This window comes from Marmota flaviventris, chromosome 3, assembly GCF_047511675.1.
Source record: "Marmota flaviventris isolate mMarFla1 chromosome 3, mMarFla1.hap1, whole genome shotgun sequence".
Classification (NCBI taxonomy): domain Eukaryota; kingdom Metazoa; phylum Chordata; class Mammalia; order Rodentia; family Sciuridae; genus Marmota; species Marmota flaviventris.
Genome location: NC_092500.1, coordinates 19,701,605 through 19,728,824, shown reverse-complemented (window position 1 = coordinate 19,728,824; position 27,220 = coordinate 19,701,605). Strand labels below are relative to the sequence as shown.

Here is a 27,220-nt window from a genome sequence, read left to right as displayed (position 1 = left end):
CCATCTCAGAATAAAAGATAAAAAGGGCTGGGGATGTGGTTCAGTGGTTAACTGCCCCTGGGTTCACCCTGATACAAAAAAAGAAAAAAAAAAAAAAAAAGAAAGAAAGAAATTTTAAAAGGTGAGAAAAAGAAGAAAGATAGACAAGAGATGTATTGGTCAAAGGTATCTGATTGGGCCTCCGGCAATCAACTTCCCCTATGCAGGTCACAGAATTGCATAGGGTTCTGGTGGACTTGTTTATGGTTGGTTGTATTGCTTTTGGCCGAGAAGATGCAAACTGTTATGTGCCTCTTCAAAATAATAGCCCCTGGTTTCTGTCTACTAGACATAGCATAAAATAGAAATTATGAAGGCACTGTGTCTTTTAAAAAAAATCCCCTTTTGTAGCACTTCCTTAAAAACAGCTATTTAATGCAACTCGCCAGTGTGTTCTTGATAGTGATGTCTTGACAATTGTGATATTAATGGCACATCTTTATAAAGGGTTGAAGCGTCTTCCTGGTAAGTACTCAGCTTGTGTTTTTCAAGATACCTTGTAAGAACTGTTCAGTTTTCTCCTTTGGGTGAATGAGTGTTTCTCAGGCTTTTGTCCTATTGTCCTCCTATTAAGTTGCAAGATATATTAAGTCACTGAAGCGGTCAATAATGTTTTCAAGGTTTTTTCCCCTTACCTTTGGGTTTGTTACTTTTAAGAGTTGTGATAATTTTCTGGAGTATTTTAGTGTAAGACAGCAGGTTTATTTAATTATATAATTCAAAACACAACATTCAGTGCTTCAGTGCTTATGAGTCAAGGAATTATTAACTGAAAGTCACTGATGCAGCTTTTAAAAATTATCCACTACTGATAATATTCATTAAAGATCATAGTTCAAGCAGTGATTTATGGATTTTTTTCTAACTTCTTTTAACTGACTTGAGACAGTGATTTTAAAAAGCTAAATTGAATTTGATTTGATTTTTGTGGTTCTAAGGATAGAACCCAGGGCTTCACACATGTTAGGCAAGCACTCTATCCCTGAACTACATCCCCAGCCAATTGAATAGAATGTTATTGTTTGACAGATTGTATATTTGGATATGTGTAATATTGACAATAGATTACATCTCCTAATTTACAATGTCTTGTTGTATTAGTATTTAATATGAAAGAGTAAGTTCATTGTATTTGCAGGATAAATGTAGGAACTTGTATGAACAGTTGCTGGATTTGTTCACTGAAATGATAGGCAGTATTGGGCCCACTATATTTATTATGTTTCTTAGGTGGGTTGGTTTGTGCCATTCTGTAGAAAGTTGAGTTAAAAAAGCATTTTAAGCATTGGTTGGTGTGATAATTGTCTATTGAAAGCAAAACCTAATTCATTTAAAGAAATAAGGCAATAGATAATGTAAAATAACCTAGGATTCAAGAGATTCTGTGAATTGGCTGCATTGGTTAAATTTTATTTGTAATGTAAATCCATTTGTCATGAAAAAAAGAGAAGTCTTGTGAGATTCTCAGAAGGCAAAAAGGGTTTTTAAAAGTCCACTATCATAAAGGAGGGCTATGCTAAGAAATAGGATTTCGATTGTTAAAACTTTTAAATACTCAAAATGTTTAAAAAGATTTTGAAGTACTTGAAATTCCTAAACTATATCCCTGAGTTATTTCTATATTATCAGTGAAACAGTGTGGAAAATTAGCCTTTATTTTTTTAACGTTGAATTTTTTTTTTAAGTTTTTTTTTTTTTTAGTTGTTCATGGACACAATACCTTTATTTATTTTCCCTCCTGCAAGAGGGAACCCAAGGCCTCAAATGTGCTAGGCAAGCACTCTACTACTGAGCTATTAACTCTTTTTTTTTTTTTTTTTTGGTATCAGGGATTGAACTCAGGGGCACTTGACCACTGAACTACATCCCCAGCCCTATTTTGTATTTTATTTAGAGACAGGGTCTCACTGAGATGCTTAGCACCTTGCTTTTGCTGAGGCTTGCTTTGAACTCACAATCCTCCTGCCTCAGCCTTCAGCTATTTTCATATTTTAAAAGTTGTAAAGAGGGCTGGGGATGTGGCTCAAGCGGTAGCGCGCTCGCCTGGCATGCGTACGGCCTGGGTTCGATCCTCAGCACCACATACAAATAAAGATGTTGTGTCCGCCGAAAACTAAAAAATAAATATTAAAAAAAAAGTTGTAATGATAGAAGAGTAATAGAAATATTTGTAGGAAATTCTCAAAGAAAATGCAGATGGTATTTTGGTTTATATGACATTTTCAGAAAATATTTTTAAATAAGATTTTTAAATTCAGAATCAAATTATAAATGCTTAATTTTTAATATTTAACTTTTTTCAGAATTGCCACTTAATTAATGAAGCCATGGTAAGTTGACATTTTAAATCTTTATTCTCCATTTTAAAAACAAAATATTTGGATCAAATTAAGCAATTTGAAGTCTTGGAGACATACTTTAGAAATTAACATGATTTTCAAGTAATGATTCACGATTCTGTTCCACTAAATATGTTTTCTTGACCTCTTTTTTTGCCTTTATTCTTTCCTTTCTTTCTAAATTTTATTTTGTTGACCTCTTTTCCTAAATCAGCTTCCTCAAGTCTGATTCCTTGTTAAATTTTTATAAGAATGCTAAATATTATATTCTAGGATTAATACTTTTCTCTAAATACTATACTTTAGAGAAGTAGCTCTCACCTGGTATTGACTTTGTCCTCAAGGGCACATTTGGAGATAAAAGACAGTGTTTTTGTTTTTACTGAGGATTGAATCAGGGATGTTCTACCACTGATCTTGTATACCCAACCCTTTTATTTATTTATTTTATTATTATTATTATTATTATTATTATTATTATTAGGTACCAGGGATTGAACCTATAGGCGCTTAACCACTGAGCCATATCCCCAGCCCTTTTTTGTATTTTATTTAGGAACAGGGTCTCACTGAGTTGCTTAGGGCCTCACTGACTAGCTGAGGTTGGCTTTGAACTCATGATCCTCCAGCCTTAGCCTCCCGAGCTGCTGGGATTACAGGCATGAGTCACTGCACTCGGCCCTTTATTTTTTTGATAGAGGGTTTTGCTAAATTCCTTAGGGTCTTGCTGAATTGCTGAGGCTGGCCTGAAACCTGCGATCATCCTGCTCCGAGTCACTGAGATTGCAGGTTTTCACCACCACATGTGACTGAGATGGTTTTGATTGCCACTGGCATCCAGTGCATAGAGAGGGACACATGCTTCTAAACATCCTCTGCACAGGACAGGCCCCCCACAACAAAGACAGCCAAGTCCAAATATCAATAATGTAGAGGCTGAAAATACTATTTTGTATCAGGAAAATTAACTTCATGGGTAATTTCAACTCCAACATTCTGCCATCCTTCCAACAGACTTCTGTTGAACAAGACAAGCTAGGTCAAGCCTTTGAAGACGCTATCGAAGTACTAAGGCATCATTCAACGGGAGATCTTCAACACTCCCCAGGTAAAGATAAGTACTTACTCTCTTCAGCTGGTAGGTCACGTGGCTGGTTGGTCACATACATATGTAAGAATAAGAATAATGATCAGGGGCTCAGGGTTAGGGGGTACGTCAGTGGTAGAGCACTTACCTAGCATATACGAGGCCTTGAATATGAGCTACAGCATCACAAAAACAGCCCGGAAATGTTGATGACGACAATAATGATTTTGCACTGCTAAAGATCAAACCCAGGGCCTCCCACAAACTGGGAAAGTGCTCTACTACTGAACTGTGCCCACAACCGGGGAACACAATTTTCATCTAAAGCACCTAGGATTAATTTTAATGAATGCAAAACATATACAGGGTTATTTAGGCTAACTAAATTTCAAGTCTCATACAAAAATGAAGAGAATGACATTCACATAAGAATACAAATACATAAAATGATTTATTTTTAAGAATGACTGGTGTATTATAATTTCTTTTACTGAGGAGGCCAGATGGGGGCCTCTGAGCCACTGAGCTACATCTCCAGTTCTGAGGCAATCCTCCTGCCTTAGCCTTCCTAGTCACTAAGATGACAGGCATGCACCACTGTGCCAGGCTCAAACTTTAAAAAATTTAAAGAAACTTAGGATGTAGCTCAGTGGTAGAACACTGCAAAAATACACAAAAAAGAATGTCTAGTTGGGACTTATTTGTCTAATTGACATTTTAATTACTCAGGAAAGACTTTTTAATTGTTCTAATTTATCTTACACACCTTTCACCCACCCAACAGATAGTCTATTTGGAAAAAGATGTATCCCCCCCCCCCCCGACATTTTCTACAGACTATCTAGTCTAAATAAGATGCAGATAGGTTGCTTGTTGGGTTTATCCAGGGTATTTCAAGAGATTTCCAAGATAAAAGAAATTATGGTGTCTCAGGCTACATGGAACATTGCTCTAAAAAGGGAAATGGATTGTGTTAGAAAATATAATTCTTGCATAATGGAATAAACACCATAGGGAAAGTACAAAGTGGTAAGAAAACAGGAGACAGTAATTGAATATGTAAGCACATGTGTATGCTTTGCCTATATCTACATATACATAAATATAAATATATATGTAAATTTTGACTTTCTGTTTCTATTTTTAACTTAGATTACAAAAATTACCTGACTTTCGTTAACCATTGTCCTCACATCAGAGGAAATTCCAGCTACTATGGAGTGTGTCCTACAGAGGAACCCATCTATAATTGGAGAACTGTGATAGTGAGTATCTTTATCAAGTGATCACATTACCAAGAAGCAGAGAGAGGATTAAGTTCAGCTCACTATATAGAAACCCCCAAAGGCACGCCCTCGAAGACATACTTTCTCTAGCCCTACCCAAGTGATTCTAATCAGGAGAGTAACGCACTGATTAGGTTAAGTTATCATAAACCAATCATTTCACCTCTAAAACCTTTCTGCATTGTCTCACACATGAGCTTTTAGGAGACACATATCCAAACCATAACAGAGATGAAAATACTAAGGGCCATCAGTTGTGATCTGAACTTGACAGTCAACGTGGAGGATCAGCCCCAATGCTGTTAAGAAGGAAGCTACTCTTTGTCATTACTCTTTACTTAGTTCGAATGGACTTCTGTAAAGAGGAGGTGTTTTTAGAGTTCTCATATCACTGATTCTCCTTCATCCATCTGGAGAATTGCAAAGACATCTGGTTCCTTTAAAAGACAGGACCAAGACCCAAACTTCCTCTTCTTTTTTTTTTTCTTTTCTTTTTTTTTTTTTTGTGGATACTGGGAATTGAATGCAAGGGTGCTTTATCACTGAGCCACATCACCAGCCCTTTTTAAAATGTTTTATTTGGAGACAGAGTCTCCCTGAGTTGCTCAGGCCTTGCTAATTGCTGAGGCTGGCCTCAAACTGGTGATCCTCTTGCTTCAAACTCTTGAGCAGCAGAGATTACAGGCGTGCACGACCGTGCCTAGGCTTCTTTTTCTTTTTTATGTTGAGACAGGGTCTTGATAAACCGCTTAGGGCTTCACAAAATTGATGAGGCTGGTCTTGAACTCAGCTGCTATGATTACAGGCATGCGATACGCCACCACGCTGGGCTCAACGTTCTCCTTCTGGCTTTTCCTACAATCTTGTATGAACTTGCTCTTGCTCTGTTTGCTTTCTTGAGCTAGCTACATGTATTGGACCAATTCAATTATATTTTAGTAACCCGCCCCCCCCAAAGGGAGATGTCCCCAGTATCTTTCCATTTGTGGTACTTATTATTTTTTTTTTTGTGGTATTTGTGTGTGTCACTAGGGATTGAATCCAAGGTACTCTACCACTGAGCTACATTCCCAGTTCTTTAAAAAAAAAAAATTAAATTTTGAGACAGGTTCTTCCTAAGTTTTCCAGACTGGCCTCCTACTTGCAATTCTCTGGCCTCAGACTCCTGAGTGGCCAGAATCATGAGTGTATGTAGCATGTCCTGCTATTCTCTTCCATTGTTTTCTTCATGCAGCTGTTTTATCCAGCAGTCTTAATAAAGGTGGGGTCTAAAGGTAAAATCTTTTTTTTTTTCTTCAATCATTACCTTCAACTATGGTATGTCCAACATCCCTTTTCTGTCCCTATAAATTGCTCTGTAGGACATTTCCATAGGACATTTAACCTTTGCTAATTTAACCTTTTCTATTTCCACTTAAGGTTGCCAGCCAAAATGTAGAATGCCCAATATTTTTACTTACTAAATCTGGCCATCCTGCTTCCAGCTCAACTCCAAACCCCTAGCATACGCTGAACAGCCACCAGTGGTTAGGGACACCTTGTCTCCTGAGCAGCCTCTTGTGTGGGGTTTGGTAAAATGGGAGCTTGGGCTACTTCCTCCTGTCTCTTCTCTTGAATCCCCCTTCCCTCGGCTGCCATCTTTATCCTCCTGTTGCCCAGATGGGCAGCCAACATCTTCCTGCCAGGTGTGGTGGCACGCATCTATAATCTCAGCAACTCTGAAGGCTGAGACAGGAGAATTACAAGTTAGAGGTCAGTCTCAGCAACTTAGTGAGACCCTGTCTCAAAACAACAGCAACAACAACAACAAATTAAAGGGCTGGAGATGTGGCTCAGTGGTGAAGCAGGATTGGGTTCAATCCTCAACCATCTTCCTTTTTAATATTTAACCATCTTAACTTTTTATATTTAAAACATTTTTAAAATTTTTTTAGTTGTAGATGGACACAATACCTTTATTTTATTTCTTTATTTATATGTGGAACTGAGGATCGAACCCAGTGCCTCACACATGTTAGGCAAGCGCTCTGCCACTGAGCCCCAGCCCCAGCCCTTATTATTTTTGATCTTTCTCATTGGGCATCCTGAGAGGGAAGGAATGAAACAATCCCCTCTCTTTCTCACAGGGAGAGAGGACATGGAACTCTCCTGGTGAAGCCAAAGACTAAGCTCCATCTCTTGGTCCTCTCTTTATATTGGTTTGATGTTATTCTTTAGTGGGCGCTATCTGGCTGCCATTAGGGACAGCAGCTTTTAGAATTTGGGAGATTCTTAGCATTCTTTTTGCTCTTAGCTTTTGATGTTAGCCACCAATTGGGGGCCACAGGAGAACTTCCCACTAACATTCTGTGTATTATTTACACAGAACAGTGCTGCAGACTTCTATCATGAAGGTAATATTCATCAACCTCTGCAGAATATAACTGGAAATCAGTTGGCAGAACCTGTTGTCTTCCAGCAAAAGGGAGTGAAAGGTAAATTGATAACCACACCTTCCATAGGCACAGTAACCACGTCATCCTCATAACAGGTTTAAAGAGATTTCTGTATCTGTGTTTGAAATTGTATTTACAAAATATTCCCTTATAGCCAGCCTGTACACTCTGTACTTGGAAAATTGAGGTGGGAGGATGGATTGAGTCCAGAAGTTTGAAACCAGCCTGGGCAACATAAGGAAACTTCATGTCATAAAAAAATAAAAGGAAAAATTCTCTCATTACAATAGTGATGATTTAACTCTCCCGAGTTGCTGGGATTATAGGTGTATGTCACTGTGCACATGCAATTTTTAAAATTATACATTATATTACTGATTGATTGGTTGATAACAGGGATTGAGCCCAGGAGCACTTAACCACTGAACCACATCCCTAGCCCTTTTATTTGGAGACAGGGTCTCACAAAATTGCTTGGGACCTCACTAAATTGCTGAGGCTGGCCTTGAATTTGTGATCCTCCTGCCTCAGCCTCCTGAGTTGCTGGGATTACAGGCATGCACCACCACGCCCGGCCAAAATTGTACACTGTTTTAAATGAACATACAAAGGATTGAACCCAGGGCCTCACACATGCTAGGAAAGTGCACTAACACTAACATATATCCTTTTTAAATTTAATTTTGAGATAGGGTCCAGCTAAATTGCCTGGGTTTTGTTGTCGTTGTTGTTTTTGTCTGTACCAGGGATTTAACCCAGAGGCACTTAACCACTTAACGCCCTTTTAAAAATATTTTATATTGAGACAGTCTCATTAAGTTATTTAGGGCCTCACTAAATTGCTGAGGCTAGTTTTGAACTCATGATCTTCCTGCCTAAGCCTCCTGAATTTTGAGATTACAGGTATGTACCACCATGCTTAGCTTAAAAGAATACATATTTTGGACTGGGATTGTGGCTCAGTAGTAGAGTGCTTGCCTAGCAAGTGTGAGGCACTGGGTTCAATTCTCAGCACCACATACAAACAAGTGAATAAAATAAAGATCCATCAACAACTAAAAAAATGTTGAAAGAATACATATTTTTAAAATTGTACAGTAGTATACTATACCCTAGAATCGTAAAATTCTAAATATACATTAATACTCTAATCCAGCAAGGAATTACATATAAAATTAAACAAAATCAAACACTAGGGAGTGAAACCACTATTTTTTGTGTCGTGGAGTTGTGCCCTTAGGGAATACATCACCTACCGTTTTCTGTTTTTAGATTTTAGTCTTCCATTTGAAATAGGGACACATTTGAAATGTGATGAAATATAAAGTATTTTGGGTCTTTGTTCTAAGAAGGAAAATTAGTAGACCCATAAAGTAGAACATATATAATTGTTAAAAGGCTTGAAGGCATTCTGCATGTATTGATACAGAAAAATACTGTAAAATACATTTTAATTATTTTAATTCCATAATTCAAAAGTAATAATGACTCTTAAATTTTTGTAATTGGAACTATTCACAAGTATGTAAAGAATAAGTATTCATTCTCTTCTCAGGTTATACCCAAAGTAATTCACCATGCTCACCTATTTGGTATTTAATCTACCAAATAGAATTTTTAGTTTCAGTTCATACTTTTGATCATTTTTATTTTAAAAAATATTTTTGTACTGGGGATTGGACTCAGGAGCATTTAACTACTGAACCAAACCCCCAGTCCTTTTTATTTTTTATTTTGAGACAAGGTCTCATTAAGTTGCTTAGGATCTCCCTAAATTGCTGAGGTTGGCTTTGAACTTTCGACCCTCCTTCCTCAGGGTCCAGAGTCACTAGGAATACAGGTGTGTGTCACCATGCCTGGCTTCTACCCCCCTTTCTTAAGGAATAAAAATTTATACATTTTTCAAAAATTGAGAACTAATTTTAGAAGATAATGATCTCTTAAGACCAACAAGATAACTGGATAAGAGACAGAAGAGTTTTACTTAGTGCTGTGACTTTAATTCATGATGTGTTTTTGGTAAGTCCCTTGCATTTCTCAATTCACCAATTCAAAATAATATAATGCAAATGATAATCTCTGTAAAAGGTTTGTGGCTTTGGGATGAGTGATGACTGATGCAAGAATTTTACTCCCCAGAGACTGATTAAAGGAGTTTGGGAATCAAGTATTCTATGTTCGCAAGGGAAAAATGGAATTTGTTCATGGATTTTTTTCAACAACTGATGGATCTGTGGGAGCCTTATAGTTACAGGCTAATTCATAAGTCACAAAACAAGCTATGGCTTTTGTTTTCCTGAGTTTTCTATTAGGCCAAAGAATTCTTATCAGCTGGAAAACAAAAAAATAGAAATTCTCTCAAATTTTCCTGCCAAGTTCTTTTGAAATATAAATGGCTGCCTTCACGAAAGGTGCAAAACTTTGGTACCATTTTATTTCATGGCAATAGAAAAATCAAAATCCCTTTTGTCATTGCTCTTGAATAATGGCATACATATATATATATATATATATATTTGCATTTCTACTCCTGTATGTATTTTGTTTTTGTTTTTGTACTGGGGATGGAACCCATGGGTACTCTACCATTGAGCCAAATCCCCAGCCCTTTTTATTTTTTATTTTGTGACAGGGTCTCACTATTGCTTAGGCTGGCTTTGAATTTTCAATTCTCCTGCCTCAGCCTCTGGAGCTGCTGGGATTATAGGCATGTACCACTGCACCTGGCTCTATTTGTATTTTTCAAGTCATTGTGCCACTAAATCCAGAGTTGGCATCCTGGCCTAAGTTGTTATGAATAATTCCCTTAATATCACTTTTTATTTGCATCCTGTTTTCCATGTTACGAAGTGCATTTACATCCTTTAATTCATTTGAATAAGGATTCCTTCAAAATGTCATGCTTTCTAGAAAAGGCCCTTGAGACATCTCTTTAAAAATACTGAACTTTGCTTTCCATTTCGCTCAGCTTTGTTCTCTAGAAAGCTTAAGATATGACATAAAATGAGAAGTCAGGTTGTAACTGAGAAGAAAGACCACATAACAAATGGAGCTCCCAAGTAAAGAGGCTCCGGGATTCCCTGTTCCAGCAAAAGACAGTGCAAATCTTTGGACAAGTTCCACCACAAGAGAAGGTCCAGTTGCAACCTCAGTAGGCCAAATAGGTCTTTGACTTTTAAGTTCTACAAAATTAAGCCATAAATGCATTTCTAGGAGGGTAGGAGGAGGAAAACCAGTGCCAAGTCAGCTTTTAATGCTGTTGTTACTCCACAAATCCTTCTGAGGAGGTTCTGATGTTGTTTCTCTCCCTTGCAGGCAGAAAGAAGCTCAGGCTGTTTGAATACCTTCATGAGTCCCTGTGCAATCCTGAGATGGCCTCCTGTATTCAGTGGGTAGATAAAACCAAAGGCATCTTTCAGTTTGTATCCAAAAACAAAGAAAAACTTGCTGAACTTTGGGGGAAAAAAAAAGGCAATCGGAAGACCATGACTTACCAGAAAATGGCCAGAGCCCTGAGGAATTACGGAAGAACTGGGGAAATCACCAAAATCCGAAGAAAGCTTACCTACCAGTTCAGTGAGGCTGTTCTCCAAAGACTCTCTCCACCTCATTTCTTGGGTAAAGAAATTTTCCAGTCACAGCCTGTTCAACCTGATCAAGAATATCTCAGTTTAAGTAACTGGAATGCCAATCACAACTATGCCTATACCAATTACCATGAGCTAAATTACGTTGATTGCTAAATATTCTCTCTCATTTCCCCATTGCCTGGCATCAGAAAACCCTAGAAGCTTCAGGATTTTTCTCTGAAAGCAGTTGGTCCTCCATACCCACAGGTTCCACATCCATGGACTCAACCAACCACGGATGGAAAATATTTGAAAAAATGAATGTTTCTGTACTTTACATGTACGAGCTTATTTTCTTGTTATTTTCTCCCAAATGATACGGTAAGAACTATTTAGATAACATTTGTTTTATATTGGTATTATAAGTAATCTAGAGATGATTTGAAGTATTTTAGTGGATGTTCTGTAATGCCAGATTTGTGGGACCCCCAGTTGACCTCCAGGAGCCGAATCCGATGTAATCACACAAGAGTTGAGCCTGGACTCACAACTGTTCCCGACGCAGGGGTCCCAGGGAGTCCCTGTCTTTTTTTTTTTTTAAAAAGACAGAGAGATGATGTGTTTTTTTTAATATTTATTTTTTAGTTTTCGGTGGACACAACATCTTTATTTTATTTTTATGTGGTGCTGAGAATTGAACCCAGAGCCCCGAGCATGCCAGGTGAGCTGCTTGAGCCACATCCCCAGCTTCCTGTTCCTTTGTTTAGTGAGATTTTATAGGTTTTGGGGTCACAACATCACACAGCAAATCATTCCATTCCGCGGGAAAATCAAACAGTGACTCTTAACATTGATTAGCACATTCACTGGCGGGAACAAGTTGGGTAGGGGTGATTCGTTAGTGCAAGAGGGGGATTCATTTGAACTGATTGGTTTGAACCATGAGGATGTACGTGCTAAACTACATGGTTTCCCAACACATTATCAACCACCATAAACTACTGGGGGGTCATCTGGCATCCCCAGGTATTTTCCCTGTCTCATGCTGATTGGAGGTTGTTACGGGGTTGCTATGGGTCCTCATGTAGCCTAACTGAGTCAGGGACACCTGGCGCCCCAGACCTCTCCTGTTATTTACAGACAAACAACTCAGCAGGGTGGGTATGTGCTTAGGAGTGCTCTGTGGGTTTTTCCAAGGACAAGGGTTAAGCCCCCTTCCTTAGGACAGGCCTTGAGGTAGAAGCTGGTTTCTCAAAAATGGAGTCATATCAGTTTCTCAGTTCCTTCCCCATTTTATATAAAGGACTTTAGAGTCAATTTTGGTATCTGAGGGTCCTAGAACCAATTTCCCCAGAAGTTACAGAGAGAGAGAGAGAGAGAATTATTAACTTCAATTATCCAATTAACATTGCACTGAAAAAAAAATTTAACTCCTTTTGCTATCTTTTATCAAATAGCATGTAGTCTATACTAACATAAGGAAATTTTTCTAAAAAACAACTTTGTTTCAAATGATCAGTTCTGACCTGAAAGTGTCTTTGCTCTCAGCATAATCCATGTATCTACTTTCTTCTAGATTATGTCAGTTGTATTGATTTAAGTTATATATAAATTTAAACATTTTCCTAGCAATTAGAGAAATACGAATCAAAACTAAGATTTCATCTCACTCCAGTCAGAATGACAATTATCAAGAACAGAAGCAACAATAAATGTTGGTGAGGGTATAGGGGAAAAGGCACACTCATACATTTTTGTTGGGAATGCAAATTGGTGCAAATATGGAACGCAGTATGGAGATTCCTTAGAAAACTTGGGATGGAACCACCATTTGACCCAGCTATCCCACCGCTTGTTTTATACAATAATTGTTGGGTGTAGTTAGGGAAGAATAGAGGTATTTTGTGTTATACAGGGGAAGTAAAGGGAGGGGAGGGGGTATTGGAATAGGCAGAATATTAGAATGAATTGGACATTATGCGCCTATATGCATATGATTACATGACTGATGTAATCTACATCATGTACAATAAGAAGAATGAGAAGTCATACTCCATTTATATATGATGTATCAAAATGCATTCTGACCTTATATACAAACAGATATGATAAATTGTGGTATATTAAAATTGCAATGCAAAAAAAGAGAGCTCATGTATAATGGCATAATTTGGTGTGAACATACTTTATATACAGAGTTATGAAAAATTTTGCTGTGAATGGATAATTATAAATGTAATGCATTCCACTATTGTCATGTATGTAAGAAATAAATAAATAAAAGAAATATAGGTAATAAACAACAAAAAATGCATTCTGTTGACATGTATAACTATCTAGAAAAAATCAAAAACATTTTCCTATCAGGTGAAAAAAATCATTCAACAGCTAGGCACAGTGGCACATGCCTGTAATCCCAGTGATCCGGGAGGCTAAGGCAGTTCAAAGTCAGCCTCAGCAAATGATTGAGACCCTTTCTCCAAATAAAATATAAAAAAGAACTGGGGATGTGGCTCATTGGTTAATCCCCCATGGTACCCACCAAAAAAATTCACAAACATTGCATATGATACAATGTTTATGCATAACAAAATGCATTCCTAGCTTTAAAACCTTAAGCGTATTATTGTTCATCTTTTGGATTATAGTAAATCTAATATGTATAAGGTGATATTGTACTTGCATTTTTCTAACAGATATTGAACATTTTTTGATATATCTGTTGGTCATTTATCTTTTTTTTTTTTTGGTACCAGGGATTGAACACAGGGTGCTATAACCACTGAGCAACATCCCAAGCCCTTTTTTGATTTTTTAAATTTAGACGCAGGGTCTTGCTGAGTTGCTTAGGCCCTCACTAAATTGCTGAGGCTGGCTTTGAACTTGAGATCCTCCGCCCAAGCTTCCCAAGCTGCTAGGATTACAGGTGCATGCCACCACACCTGGTTGGGTCATTTGTCTACTGAGAAACATCTATTCAAATCTTTTGCCCTTTTATAAGTAGGGATATTTGTTATCTTGAGCAGTTTGAGTTCCTTGAATATTTTGGGTATTATCTCCTGAATTAATGATTTGCAGATATTTTCTCCCAGCTGGTGCGTTCTCTTCACTGTGTTTCCTTTGCTGTGAAGAGCTTTTTGTTTGATGCAATCCCATGTGTCTGTTTTTGCTTTCATTGCTTATGTTTTGTGAACATATCTGAGCAATTTCCCTCCATGTTCTTTTTAGTCGTTTTATATTCTGGGCCTTAGTTTAAGTCTTTTACCCACTTTGGGTCTATGCTTGTACAAGTGATGAGATAAATGTTCACTTTTGTTCTTTTGTATGTGGATATCCAGTTTTCCCAGCCCCATTTGTTAAAGAGACTATCCATTTCCCATTTTTTTTCTTAGCATCTTTGTTCAAAAATCTATTGACCTAATGAATTAAACAGTGCCAAAAAGAAGATATACAAAGTGGCCAACAAATATTTGAAAAAGTGTCCAACATCTTTAGCAATCAGGGAAATGCAAATCAAAACTATACTGAGATTTTTGCCTCATCTCATTTACAATAGCAATCATCAAGATTGTAAATAATAGTTGGGCATGGTGGTGCATGCCTGTAATCTCAGCTACTTAAGGGGCTGAGGCTGGAGGATATCAAGTTAAAGACCACCTTAGTAACTAACTTAGCAAGATCCTGTCTCAAAATCATAACCTTGTAATATATTTTGAAATATGGCAAAAATCAGAAGAGCTGGGGAGGTAGCTCATTGGTAGAGTGGCCCTGGGTTCAATTTCCAATACTACTACTAGTACTGCTACTACAAATAATAATAATAAATGCTGCCAAGAATGTGGGGGGAAAAGAATAACTTATACTCTTTAGGTGGGATTGAAAATTTATACAATCACCTTGCAAATCAATATAGAGTTTCCTCAAAAGACTAGGAATAGAGCCGCCCTAAGACCCAGTTATTGATAAACCTATCCTAATTGCCTCTTAAGATCAGGAGCCATCTTGTCACAAGTTATAAAGGATTCATTTCTGTTTTCTGTAAAATATTAGGATTTCTGTATAGCCTGGCTGTAATTTGATGTTGTAAAACTGCTTGGAATGCCTGCCCGTGCCATGCCTTGAACTCACCTATGCCCGGCTTTACCTGACCAGATAACAACCATCTCTGAAACTTTAGTGGTGCCTTGTAAATCTTGACCTTCCCTGGCCAGATAATTATCCTCTCTGAGGCTCTCCCATGACCTTGATAAATTCAACCTTCATAAATTCTGATGTCGGGGCCAGCAAAATATGAACTAGCCTTTGTGTTATTCTTGTCAAAATTTTGTTATCTGTAGGTTCTCAAGCCCCCTTTGTGTAACTTTCTGTGCTATAAAGCTGTACTCCTGGAGGGCAGGGGGCTGTCTCTGGTTCCTGTGGTTTTGGGGAGAGACAGCCCAGCCGGTCGAAATAATAAGCTTGTTTTAATCTGATTTTAATTGGAGTCAGTGGTCTTTTCTTTGCATCCTGGCTTAACAGTATACCATTCCTCAAAATTTATCCAAAAGAATTAAAGTCTGCATACTGTAGTAGTACATGCATACCCATGTTTATAGCAGTGTAATTCACAATAGTCACATTATGGAACCAAACCTAGGTGCCTGTCAACAGATGCATGGATAAAGATAATGTAGTATATGCACACGATGGAATTTTACTCAGCTATAAGGAATAAAATTATGTCATTTGTAGAAAAATGGATAGAACTTGAGAACATTATGTTAAGTGAAATAAGCCAGACTTAGAAAGTCAAGAGTCATGTTTTCTCTTATATGTGGAAACTAAAAAGGGAAAACAAAGGGTGAGGGATCTTATGAAATTAGAAGGGAGACCAGTAGAGTAGAGGAAGGGAAAGAGAAAATACTAGAGAATGTAATTTACCAATTATGTTATGTAGCAATGTCACAATAAATGCAACTATTATGTGTAATTGTAATGCATAAATTAAAAAGTTAAAGGAAGGGGCTGGAGATGTGGCTCAAGTGGTAGCAAGCTTGCTTGGCATGTGCAGGGCACTGGGTTTGATCCTCAGCACCACATAAAAATAAAATAAAGATATTGTGTCCACCTAAAAGTAAAAGAAAACGTTAAAGGAAATCAATTCACTTTAGATATAAGGGTTTTTTTGTTGGCTTTTTATTCTATTCCTTTGGTTGATATATTGTTTTCTGCTTGTATCATGCTGTTTTGATTATTATAACTTTGTTCTTTGTGGTGGTGGTGGTGGTGGTGATGAAATTGGAAATTGAACCTAGGAGTGCTCTACCACTGAGATGCATCCAGTTTTTGTTATTGTTGTTGTTGTCATTGTTGTTTTAAATTTTGAAACAGGGACTCACTAAATTGCTGAGGATGATGTCTTGAACTTACGATAGCCCTGACTCAGCCTCCTGAGTTGCTAGGATTACAGTCATTCTCTAATACAACTAGCTCCCAGCTTTGTTTTTGGTCAGGAATGCTTTGCCTATTCAGGGTCTTTATAATTCCATACAAATTTTAGAATTTCTTCTTCTTTTTTCTCTTCATCCTCTTCTTCTCTTTCACCTTCATCTTTTCTTCTCCTTTTTATTTGGGGGTGTGTATGTCCCAGGGATTGAACCTAGGGGTGCTTAACCACTGAGCCACATCCCCATTTAGGGTAATTTTTTATTTTTAGACAAGGTCTCACTAAGTTGCTTAGAGACTCACTAAGTTGCTGAGGCTGGCCTCAGTCTCTCAAGTTACTGGGATTATAAGTGTGCACCACCACCCAGCTAGAATTCCTTTCTTTCCTTTCTTTCTTTCTTTCTTTTTTGTATTCTGGTGAACAATTACATTGCCATTTTGACAGGGATTGTAGTTAGTCTATGGATCAATTTGGGTAGTGCAGACATTTTAGCAATATTCTTTCAACCCATAAACAATGGGATATCTCTACATTTATTTGCATAATATTTGATTTCTTTCATCAGTGTTTTATAATTCTCAGTACCTAGATCTTGTAAATGTAAACAATTGGTTAAATGTATTCCTATTATTTTTTATGTGTATTCATGTATGTGTGCTGCTGGGGATTGAAACCAGGGCCTTTTACATGCCAGGCAAGTTCTCTGTCACTGAGCTATATCCCAAGCCCCTGACACTGACATTTATAAGTTGATTTTGAACCCTGCAACTTTGCTGAATTTGTTAATCATTTCTAACCAGCTTTTTTTTCTGGAGTATTTAGGACTTTTCTATATATAAGATCATAATAAATACTGCTGATGACATAGGGAAAAGGGAACCCTTATACACTTACTGGTAAGGATGCAAATTAGTATAGCCTTTATGGAAAATAATATGAAGGTTTCTCAAAAAAACTAAAACTAAAACATCCATATGATCTAGTAATCCCACTCCTGGGTACATACACAAAAGGATTGAACTCAGAATGCCAAAGAGACATCTGCACTGCCATGGTTAATAATATTTTGTATATTTCAGAATAGTTAAAAGAGGGTTATGAGTGAGTGTTACCACAAACATGGTAAATATTTAAGGTGATGGATATGCTAATTACCCTAAATTGATCATTACACAGTGTATATATGCATCAAAACACATACTCCAGAAATATACACAATTATTATTTGTCAAGAAAAAATAAAATTTGAGGGGATATCCTGAGTTTGTATTTTCACCCCATTTCCATTCATCGTTTATAACTCCATGGTTCTAAAAAGAGATGATGGTCAAAGAAAAACACCACCTTCCTTAGTGATAACAGTGACAGTTACGTCTCCCATAACCATTTCTTTGCATTTCCCCCTTCCCTTGAGTATACTCAGGGGTCAATGTTTCTTGCTATTCTGAAACAGCCACACAGAGGAGCTATTGCCCTGTTATCTCTTTGGCTCAACCTTGAAACAAGGTTCCTTTTGTCCTCTAAACTAGCCCAGCTGAGACCAGGCTAGAACAGTTGGAAAAGGGGGGGCGGGGGGTGAAGAAAAAGAAGAAAGAAAAGACTGATAAAGACTAGAGACTAGCAATAATAAACTCTAAAGAACCCACATATAAGGTAGTGTGGCTTTTGAAAGCTGTGGCTTATTCTCCACATTCCACAAGGAGCCCTAGAAAGAAACCCTTTGCTTTTACTTCCTGCTTGGCAGGGTGACACATGGGCATCCATATTATCAGAAAGCAGGAGAGCTTTCCCGATGACCTGGGCCATCTTCGGGTCAGGCCAAGAGCACCTGTGGCCTGCCCTACTGGATTTGTAGAATCATGTCTCCTGGATTTTCATACACACTAACCTCAAAGCTGGACTCCACATTTACACCTGTTGTCCCACGCAGAGAACATGCTTTCTAAAGTATTAATAAGAGCATAAATTTTACCAAAGGTTGAAAAGGGAAATTGTGACTAGGGTTTACCACATAAATCATTCAATCACTTAATACAGCTCTCTCTCGATAGACCCTCCTACACCCAGGGTCAACTTGAGGGTTTCATGTTGATAATTCCCACCTAACGCCCCCTCAGCTCTCACATTCCTTCTGTTAAGCAGAGTGGATGGCAAAGATCTCCATTTCGTCTTCTACTCAAGGAGGGCCAACCAAAGCCCATTTCTGCAAGCAGGTCCTTCCTCATAAAGATATGCTTAAACCAGTGCCCAGACATTAAAACCCCTATTTGTCTATTACAAAAAAATGATTCCTGTTTCAAACAGGGTCATTCTTTCTTGCCACCACCCAGGGATGAGGAAGAGACTTCATGGCCCCTTAGCCCTGATGTGTCCTTATCTCATCCTTCATTTTATTTCTTTTTTTCTGGCCGGAAACCAGTTAAACTCTTCTCTAGCCCACGAAATTCTGAGACACAAACTTCATCCACTTGCAGTGTCTGCCAAAGGCACCTTCCCATTACTTGTTCCCTTGGCCCAGACATGAAGCATTAAATATCTCCTTCTACAAGTGTCTTTTATTTAATTATTTGTAAAGTGTAATCTTGATTTCATTTTATTTCTTAACAGCATTATTGAAATATAATTGATATACATTAAAAACTGCATGCTTAAGTTTGAGCATTTAATGAGTGGGACATATTTCATACACCCATGACCATCCCCACAATCAAGGAGGTAAAAATAACCATCACCTCAGACAGTTTTCTTGTGTTGCTTTGTTCATGTATATATGTGATACCTCTGTCCCCAGTACTAAGAACCCTTAACATGAGACTGAAGCACTTAACAAATTGCTGAAAGTGCAACAGCACGTTATCAACTCTAAGCATGGCGTGCCTTATCTCTAGAACTTTTTCTTTTTTAAATTTTTGCATCATTGAAACTTTATGCTCCTTGAGCACTATAAGTCCTCCTTCTCTTCTCTGCCCTTGGCAATCACCATTCTCTGTTTCTGTGAGTTTGACTATGTTAGCTAGTTCATGTAAGTGAAAGTATGCAAAATTTGTCCTTCTGTGACTGGCTTATTTCACTTAGCATCATGTCCTCCGGGCTCATTCATGTTGTTGCAAATGGGAGGATTTTCTTCTGTTTAAAGGCTGAATCATATTTCATGCTGTTTTCTTAATTCCTCCTTTGTGGACAGGACATTTGGGTTGTTTCCATATCTTGTCTATTGTGAATCGTGCTATAATAGACCTGGGAATGCAGCTATCTCTTTGTAATTTGTTTTCAATTCTTTTAGATGTATACCCAGGACTGGATTGTTGGATCATATGGTAATTTTATTTTTAATCTTTTTTTGGAACCTCCGTTCTGTGTCATTTACATTACTGCCATTAATGTACAAGGATTCAAATTTCTCCACGTCCTTGTCAATACTCTATCTACATTTCTATATCTATGTCTGTGTAGTCATCCTGACTGGCGTGAGGGGATATCTCATTGTGGTTTTGATTTCCATTTTCCTGCTGACTGGTGATAGCATTTGCTTTGAATCAAAGGATTCTCCTGTGAACTTGGGTGCTAGAGCTTGTCGCCCTTCTGGCTGGCTCATTCTTTTTCCCTTCAATTCTTCCTATCCATAAAGCATAAGTAAGTGCTGAGAATATTTTATTTTTCCTCATCCCAGCTATTCTATGTGGGAAATATTCTCTGCAACATCCCTGTTCAAAGCATCTCCATTATTAAATTAAGGGGAGAAGCCCTTTCCTTTCATCTCTGCACTTCAAAGCAAAGCCTGAGCAACCACAGACTCACAAGGATAATGTCACTTCATTATGGAATGTCATTGAAACCTGTCTCTAGAGAGCTAGAATGACTCTTGTGCTTTAATTTATATTTAAATATTTTAGTTCATATATTTTTCCCTAATTGGTACAACCTGGATAGAATTTGATTTCAATTTTTTATTTTGATGCTGTAGATTCTGATAAGAAATGTAAAATAAGTTAATGTAAAATAAGTTTAAAGCAATTACTTCTTTTTCCTGGATTAATAAAAGTTCATGAAAACATTCTTGTTTGCTGTTTCTTTGTTTTCTGAGATGGGCTCTCACTATGTTGCCCAGGCTGGGCTTAGACTTGTGAGCTTAAATCATGCTCCTGCCTCAGCCTCCTGGGTAGTTGGGACCACAGGTTTGTGCCATCATGCCCAGCTCATGAAAAAAAATTTTGATAATTAAAATAAATAAAATTTCTTTGTATTTCTTGCTCATAACTCTGAACAGACAATGATGTCGGTTTGCCTCTATAAAATGGAAAAATGTGTTTTGCATTCAAGGGATGGTTACATCTCCAATTTAGGGCTGGACTGAAATGTGAAGGTTTTGATGGATTTAAATGCAGGTAAGGACTGGGTATCCTTAGGCAACAACAGTGAGACATCCCATGAGTATGTAAAATTGTGTACCTTAAGGCCTGTTGGATCCTATAGTTTAGCGTAACCTATTATAAATTTGATGAAGAGCAGGGCATGGTGATACACGCCTATAATTCCAGTTACTCTGGAGGCTGAGTATGGAGGATCATAAGTCTGAGGCTGGGCAACTTAGTGAGACCCTGTCTCAAAACTTAAAAAAATAATATTTAAATGTTATGGGGGTAGAGATGTAAATCATCCCTGGGTTCAATCCCCACTACTGCGGAAAAAAAAAAAAAGAATTATCAGGAGCAGCCCTTACATACCTCAGCTATTTTACAAAAGAGCTGAAAGAGAGAGAAGAATCTAAGGCATCTAGATTTGTCATAAGTAGATCACATTGTCAGAAACCCAAATATGGAGGGTCATATGATTTTTCCTCTCCTTTTTAGTGTGTGAGTGTGTGTGTGTTGGGGGGTGTACAAGGAATGAAATTCATGGGTGCTCTATCATTGAGCTAACCCCCAGCCCTTTTAAAAAATCTTTTCTTTTTCAGAGTAACAGGGATGTGTTTATTGAAAGGATAGGAAAGGGGAAGGGGACACTCTCAAGTGAGACAGTGGGTCCTCTCAGAGAGGAGAGGGACCCCCTTTTTTTTTCTTTATCTTGAGACAGGATCTCACTTAAGTTGCCCAGGTTGTATTAGAATTTGTGGTCTTCCTGCCTCAGCCTCCCAGGTATCTAGGATTACAGATGTGCTATCATGCCCAGGGCCAGATGAATATTTTAATTGTAATTTTGAGTCAACAAAAGTCACAAAAGTGAACATGGTTCAAATATGAAGCATATACAAGCTGCAAGAATGAAGCTCTGCACAATGTCTAAGTCAGCTGTCCGAGGTGGCTTTATTCTCCACAGCTGTAGGAGTTAGAGAAAATTCTATTTGACAAGCAAATCCGTGTGGGATTTATAGTGGTAGATAAAGCAACAAGAGACCAATGAGTTCACATATAACTCAAATGAACAAACTGAATTTCCTATATTAGACTTTTTTTGACATAGGTGACAAATAAAATTTTACATAACAAGCATGTTTATGTAAACAATTAAATTCTCAACAATACTTAGAGTCATCTAAATATCTCTTGACATACTTTGTTTCTTCTCACTAACTCTGAGAGTAAAAGCAAGGAGATCGATTGGAATGCTGTGGATTTCAAGTGACAAAAATTCCTAATTCAAACTCATTTAAACAATAAGAAAATTGGGTTGGGGTTGTAGCTCAGTGGTAGAGAGCTTGCCTAGCATGTGTGAGGCACTGGGTTCAATCCTTAGCAACACATGAAAATAACTAAATAAAATAAAGGTGTTGTGTCCATCTACAACTAAAAAAAATTTTTTTTTAAATATATGAAAATTTGTTCTTTCATAGATCAAGAAGTTCAAAGGCAGAATGAACTACAACCATAATAAATTATTGATCTGATATAATTTGTTTTTGTGAATCTTTTTTCTTTTCTTCTTGCCACCAACCTTATTTTCGGGCTGAGAGTGAGATGGCTACTGTAGTTCCAGGTCACATCTCAACCGAGCAAAGTGCAGAGACAGAAAGATTGTTTTTTCCTTCTTTTTTAGTCCCAAGGAAACTCCCCACCCCCCATTACAACAACACTTCTCATTTCTTAATGTCATAGTTGGATTATGCTCAGCCCTAAGTCAATTGCTGTGAAGAGGAAAAGGTACAGATAGGTATGATTGGTTTAGACCAAATAGGATTTCCTTCTGGAGAAAGTAAGGGTTGACATCCCTTGAATCACAGGAGAGAGGGATGGGCAATTGTAGAACGCTGACGAACGCTAAGAAACAAAGTGATGGATGTTGGGTAGAAAACAATATTTGCCACAACCTACCCCTTTGTTTATCTCCACATACACTGAAAGAAAGATCATGCCGTTGTAGAAATCATTCACATCCTCCTTCAGGGGAGGTACTCAGGAATCTCATGAATTAACACTACCCAAGCTCCAGGATTTCTGGGGTGATATTCATTCTTCTCTATCTGTGATGTCATTTGTTTTTCATGTCCCAATGATGGGCTACAATAAAAAGTCTGATCTAGAAAGGGCAAGAGCAGCAAACAAGCCCCAGGTCCCTGTCCATAACACATACCTTATCCAACAGCACAGGAGTGGGGAGACTCTTGCCTGGGAGAGGAATGAGCTCTTTAGTCAGCATGTTGGCCTGGACCTACATCCACTCTTTTCAGGGAATACCCTTTATCCTGTACTTCATGGTCCATGGCTCTGCCTCCTAAGATAATCTCCCTGTTTATTTTTCTTAGAACTGGGTAGCAATATGTTAAAATGAGTTCAGAGGATTGGGCTGACTGATTCCGTAATTTAACATTGGCTACTAATAGCAGCCTACTTTCTGGCACTGAATTTTGAAGCAGCGAACTTTTTTGGTTGTAATTAACTGAAATCAGCTTTGGCTCACTTAAATACAAAAGAAACTTATTATTAGATTGCTTACAGAATTTCTGAGAAGCTTGGAGAACATACCTCTAGACAAAGACCCAAACCACACCAATGATGTGGTCAATTTAGGCTGACACTGCCATACTATCACCAAACCCTACAGGCCTTGGTTTATGTGACACCGCATGTGTCACTGAACAGAGGTAGCATGGCATTGCTACTGTGTTCTGAAAACAATCTTGATGCAACTGCCATTGCATCCAGAGATGGTTTTCTGCCACCCCTATTGTGTACTTAGTAGTTCTCCATTCAAATTTTAGGAAGGGGGCTTCTGATTGACTGAGGATAAGACACGTGTCCATGTTTGGCTGCAAAGAAAGCTAGAAAATTGATAATCTGGAACTTTTAACTCATACTGGGAGACTGATTCTGCTTCCTACCAAGACTCACAAGGTCAAATTTTTCCTGAATATAGGAAGGGGTTCAGATGCTGGGCAGCCAAAAGAATGACAAAAGTTCGTTTTGATTTTTAACCACAGTAATGAGGATCAGAGCGTGCAGACTTTAATTTTAAAGACCTTTGCTCCACCTGGCTAATCTCCAAAATTACTGTTTATTCTTAGTACTTCTGTGGTCATGAGAATTTATAAATAGTTTCTAAACAACTTTTTCTTATCTTTCTGAGAAAGCAATTTCATCACAGTATTTAAATTTTCTAAGAATTTAAATTCTCTAAGCCTAGCTTCAACTTTACTTAGTTATGAGCTGGCTATTTGGGTTGGAGAAGCCCAAGCATTTTCTACCTGTAGAAGACTCTTCCTGAGAAGAATATTCCAAAGTACTGACTGGAAGGACTTATGCCCGGTTCCTGGGGTTAAATTAGAGCCAGGGGAATACCACGGTTCAACAAGCAGATATTTACCAATATTCATGTTTTCAATTTTATACTTCACCCTGTCCTCCAACTTCAGTTGAAGTAACCCTGATCTAATTCTCTACATGATAAGCTTATGATTTCCTTTTAGATAGAATAGTATCTTTCTAGATATCAGAAACCCAGGGATGCAATTTTTCCATTTGAAGATTTTCAACTAATTACCCTGTTTTTGACCCTATGTTGACCTCTGTTTTCTATGATAACCTGTGCTTCAAGATTTTGAATGTCTCAGGAGAGGCCAATCAGTTTGATTCTTAAATTTTTCATTCCATGGAAACATATATTGAAGTTTTCTCTTCTTGGCCAAGGTAGTTACTATCCCTCCATTGGGTCATTTGTGGTTCTATTTTTAGTGTCTGTTTTCCCTCTTGATCTAATTTCTTAGTATGTCTGGTGGTTTTTAATGGAATGCCAGACATTGCATATAAAAAACTCTAGCAGTTCTGGATAATATTATTTCCTCCAAAATAAGAATTTGTGTTAGTTTGCTTTAGAAGATAAATTAGGACCAGATTGCTGTAATCCAGTCAGAGACTGAGCTAATTCAAGACTAGACTTTAGTCTCTACATGGTATGATTTATTCCCTTTTTACATTATTCCATACAGTATAATGCTGCATATATATTATATATAAATTTAAAGATTTCATTTTAAAGTACATAATGTAATATAATCATCTCTTGTATGATTTTTAAAAATGAACGGATGAGAACTTTATAAACTTAACGCTTCTAAAATTGTGTATATTACTTTCTAGGGGTAGGAAAAAATATACCATGGGAAAATAGTGATAAACTATATATAGCACTTACGTGGTACTTTATTCTGAAGATCAAATTTTACTCACAGATTATGAACAATGAAATTGTTTTTTCATTAAACAAATTACTATTTTGTTTGATGCTGGAGATTGAACACAGGGCCTCACAAGGGCTAAGCATTTGTTCTATCATACAGCTAGTCCCAAACTTCCAGTATATTAATGATGGAATGCAATATTAATTAATTCTCTAACTCATAAGTTGATTTTTCATTTCTGGTGGAATGTTTAATTTCCTGTTCCTCAGGAGTTCCTCATTGTCTTTGAACTTCAGGGGAAAGTTTGAGAAACACTGATTCTATCTAATTTTCTTCCTTCTCCATCTATATTCCTCTGATTATTAAGAAAATTCATAACATATCATAATGGATATTCAGTAAAAACCAATCCCATTAGTTTATTTATCTATTTATTTAAACACTCTATTTCATGATTTATGATTTAATTATTACTCTTTTGTTTACTTTTGATTTCTAGTTTTTCTTGTCTTTATATATCAAATATATTCATGTGTACTTATTGTTTGCTGCTTTATAGTCCTTTTAGGAAGTAGTTGGGGCATAATTTTATATCTATACATACATAAGTATATATTTGCCTAGCTATCCTATTAATTTACCTTTCATCTATTTTTGTAAGCTGATTTTTTTTCCTTCAAAGACCGTGATGTGATTCATTAATTTTGTGTAATAGGCTTATTAAATCACTGGAAAATCAACCTAATTTAATACTAGTGGGTTAGATGATTTACACGAGAAAAGCCAGGGTTTTGAAAAAAACTACTTAAGGGGCTGGGGTTGTAATTCAGCAGCAGAGCGCTTGCCTCACTGGTGCAAGGCCCTAGGTTCGATCCTCAACACCACATACAAATAATAAATAAATAAATAATAAAGTTTTTTAAAAGTTGTTAAAAAAAACTATTTAAATAAAATTGTATTGCTGTACTTCAAAGTGTGTAAAACACTTTAAGATACAACAAAAACCAGTTTTCTGCATTTGGTCTCAGGAAATTAGTATTTCTTTAAAACCTAAAAGAGGCTAAAAACAAACCAACATTTATAAAGGATATTTTTAGAAACATTTATATATACGGACTACATGATAGCAGGATGATGTAAAAACATTTTTGTAGAGTAAGAATGTCCTATCATGTCTCCTGAGTGGCAGAAGGAACATGGCAATCCAACTCATAAAAATATTTTTGCTATCTTATTACCTCCATATTGAATAACTTATTCAGCGCATCTGATTTTGTTGGAGTTCAGAGAGACTCATTTTAGTTGGAAAAACGAAGAGAACTTTTAAACTTATTTCTCAGATTGGCATCCTACCCCCCCTTTATTTGCAGTACTAAGGATTGAACCCAGGGCTCTAAGTACTGTACCACTGATCTTATACCTCTAGCTTTTTAATTTATTTTTAAATTTTTAGACAAGATCTTGCTATGTTGCTAAGCTGGCCTCAAAATTGCAATTCTCTGGTCTCAGCTTCCCGAGGAGCTCGGATTACAGATATGCACCACCTACCTGCTCAGCCATTTTTTTTTTTTTTTTTTTTTTTTTCCGGTACTGGGAATTAAACCCAAGGGTACAACTTGACCACTGAACTACATCCATGTCTCCTTGTATGTATTTTTTATTTTGAGACAAGATCTCACAAAGTTGCCCAGGCTAGCCTCAAACTTGTGATCCTTTTAATTCAGCTTCTCAAAATGCTAGGATTACAGGAGTGTGCCATCATGGCATATGGTTCTTGTTTTGTTTTGGTTTTTTGGTACCAGGGATTCAACCCAGGGGTGCTTAACCACTGAGCCACATCCCCAGCCCATTTTTATATTTTATTAGAGAAAGAGTCTCGCTGAGTTGCTTAGGGCCTTGCTAAATTGCTAAGGCTGGATTTGAAATTGCAATCCTCCTGCCCCAGCCTCCCAAATCACTAGGATTACAGGCATGTGCCACCAGGCCTGGTGGTATATGGTTTTTGATGAAAGAAATCTGACAACGTGGGGAGTCATTTTTTTTTCTTTTTAGTTATACATGACAGTAGAGTATATTTTGACATATTTATATAGGCATGGAGTACATATTTTTCTAATTGGGATCCCAGTCTTGTGATTGTACATGATGTGGAGATTCACTGTGGTATATTTATATTGGCACATAAGAAAGATATATCAGATTCATTCCACTGTCTTTCCTATTCTTATACTTCCCTTCATTTCTAGAAAGTCATTTGTAATAAAAAGGAATTCATAAGTAAACTAAATAAATGAGGAATCATCGCACTCAGGTTTATAGCATAGAAAAAGTTACTGGCATAACAAAATACAATGTTATGCTTTTAAAAAATATGTGTGATTGAGCATTAAATTTTCTCGGTAAAAAACATAATATAGAAAAATCTGAGT

The 27,220-nt window shown here is 37.2% G+C and overlaps 1 protein-coding gene across 1 annotated transcript; it reads left to right on the top strand.

Annotated features, from left to right (window-relative positions):
* The first annotated feature begins 2,356 nt into the window (after positions 1 to 2,356).
* Spic (Spi-C transcription factor) lies at positions 2,357 to 11,003 on the top strand. Its single transcript, XM_027925833.2, has 5 exons — positions 2,357 to 2,369; positions 3,393 to 3,486; positions 4,618 to 4,730; positions 7,117 to 7,225; positions 10,502 to 11,003. Exons 1-5 carry the CDS (start codon positions 2,367 to 2,369, stop codon positions 10,927 to 10,929), a joined length of 747 nt encoding a protein of 248 aa, XP_027781634.2. The 5' UTR covers positions 2,357 to 2,366; the 3' UTR covers positions 10,930 to 11,003.
* The last annotated feature ends 16,217 nt before the right edge of the window (positions 11,004 to 27,220 follow it).

What these genes read in the sequence shown, in the direction of transcription:
- Spic (XM_027925833.2), top strand. An exon ending in AGATCTTCAACACTCCCCAG is followed by an intron (nt 3,487 to 4,617) that starts GTAAAGATAAGT and finishes TTTTTAACTTAG; the next exon opens with ATTACAAAAATTACCTGACT. An exon ending in ATAATTGGAGAACTGTGATA is followed by an intron (nt 4,731 to 7,116) that starts GTGAGTATCTTT and finishes TTATTTACACAG; the next exon opens with AACAGTGCTGCAGACTTCTA.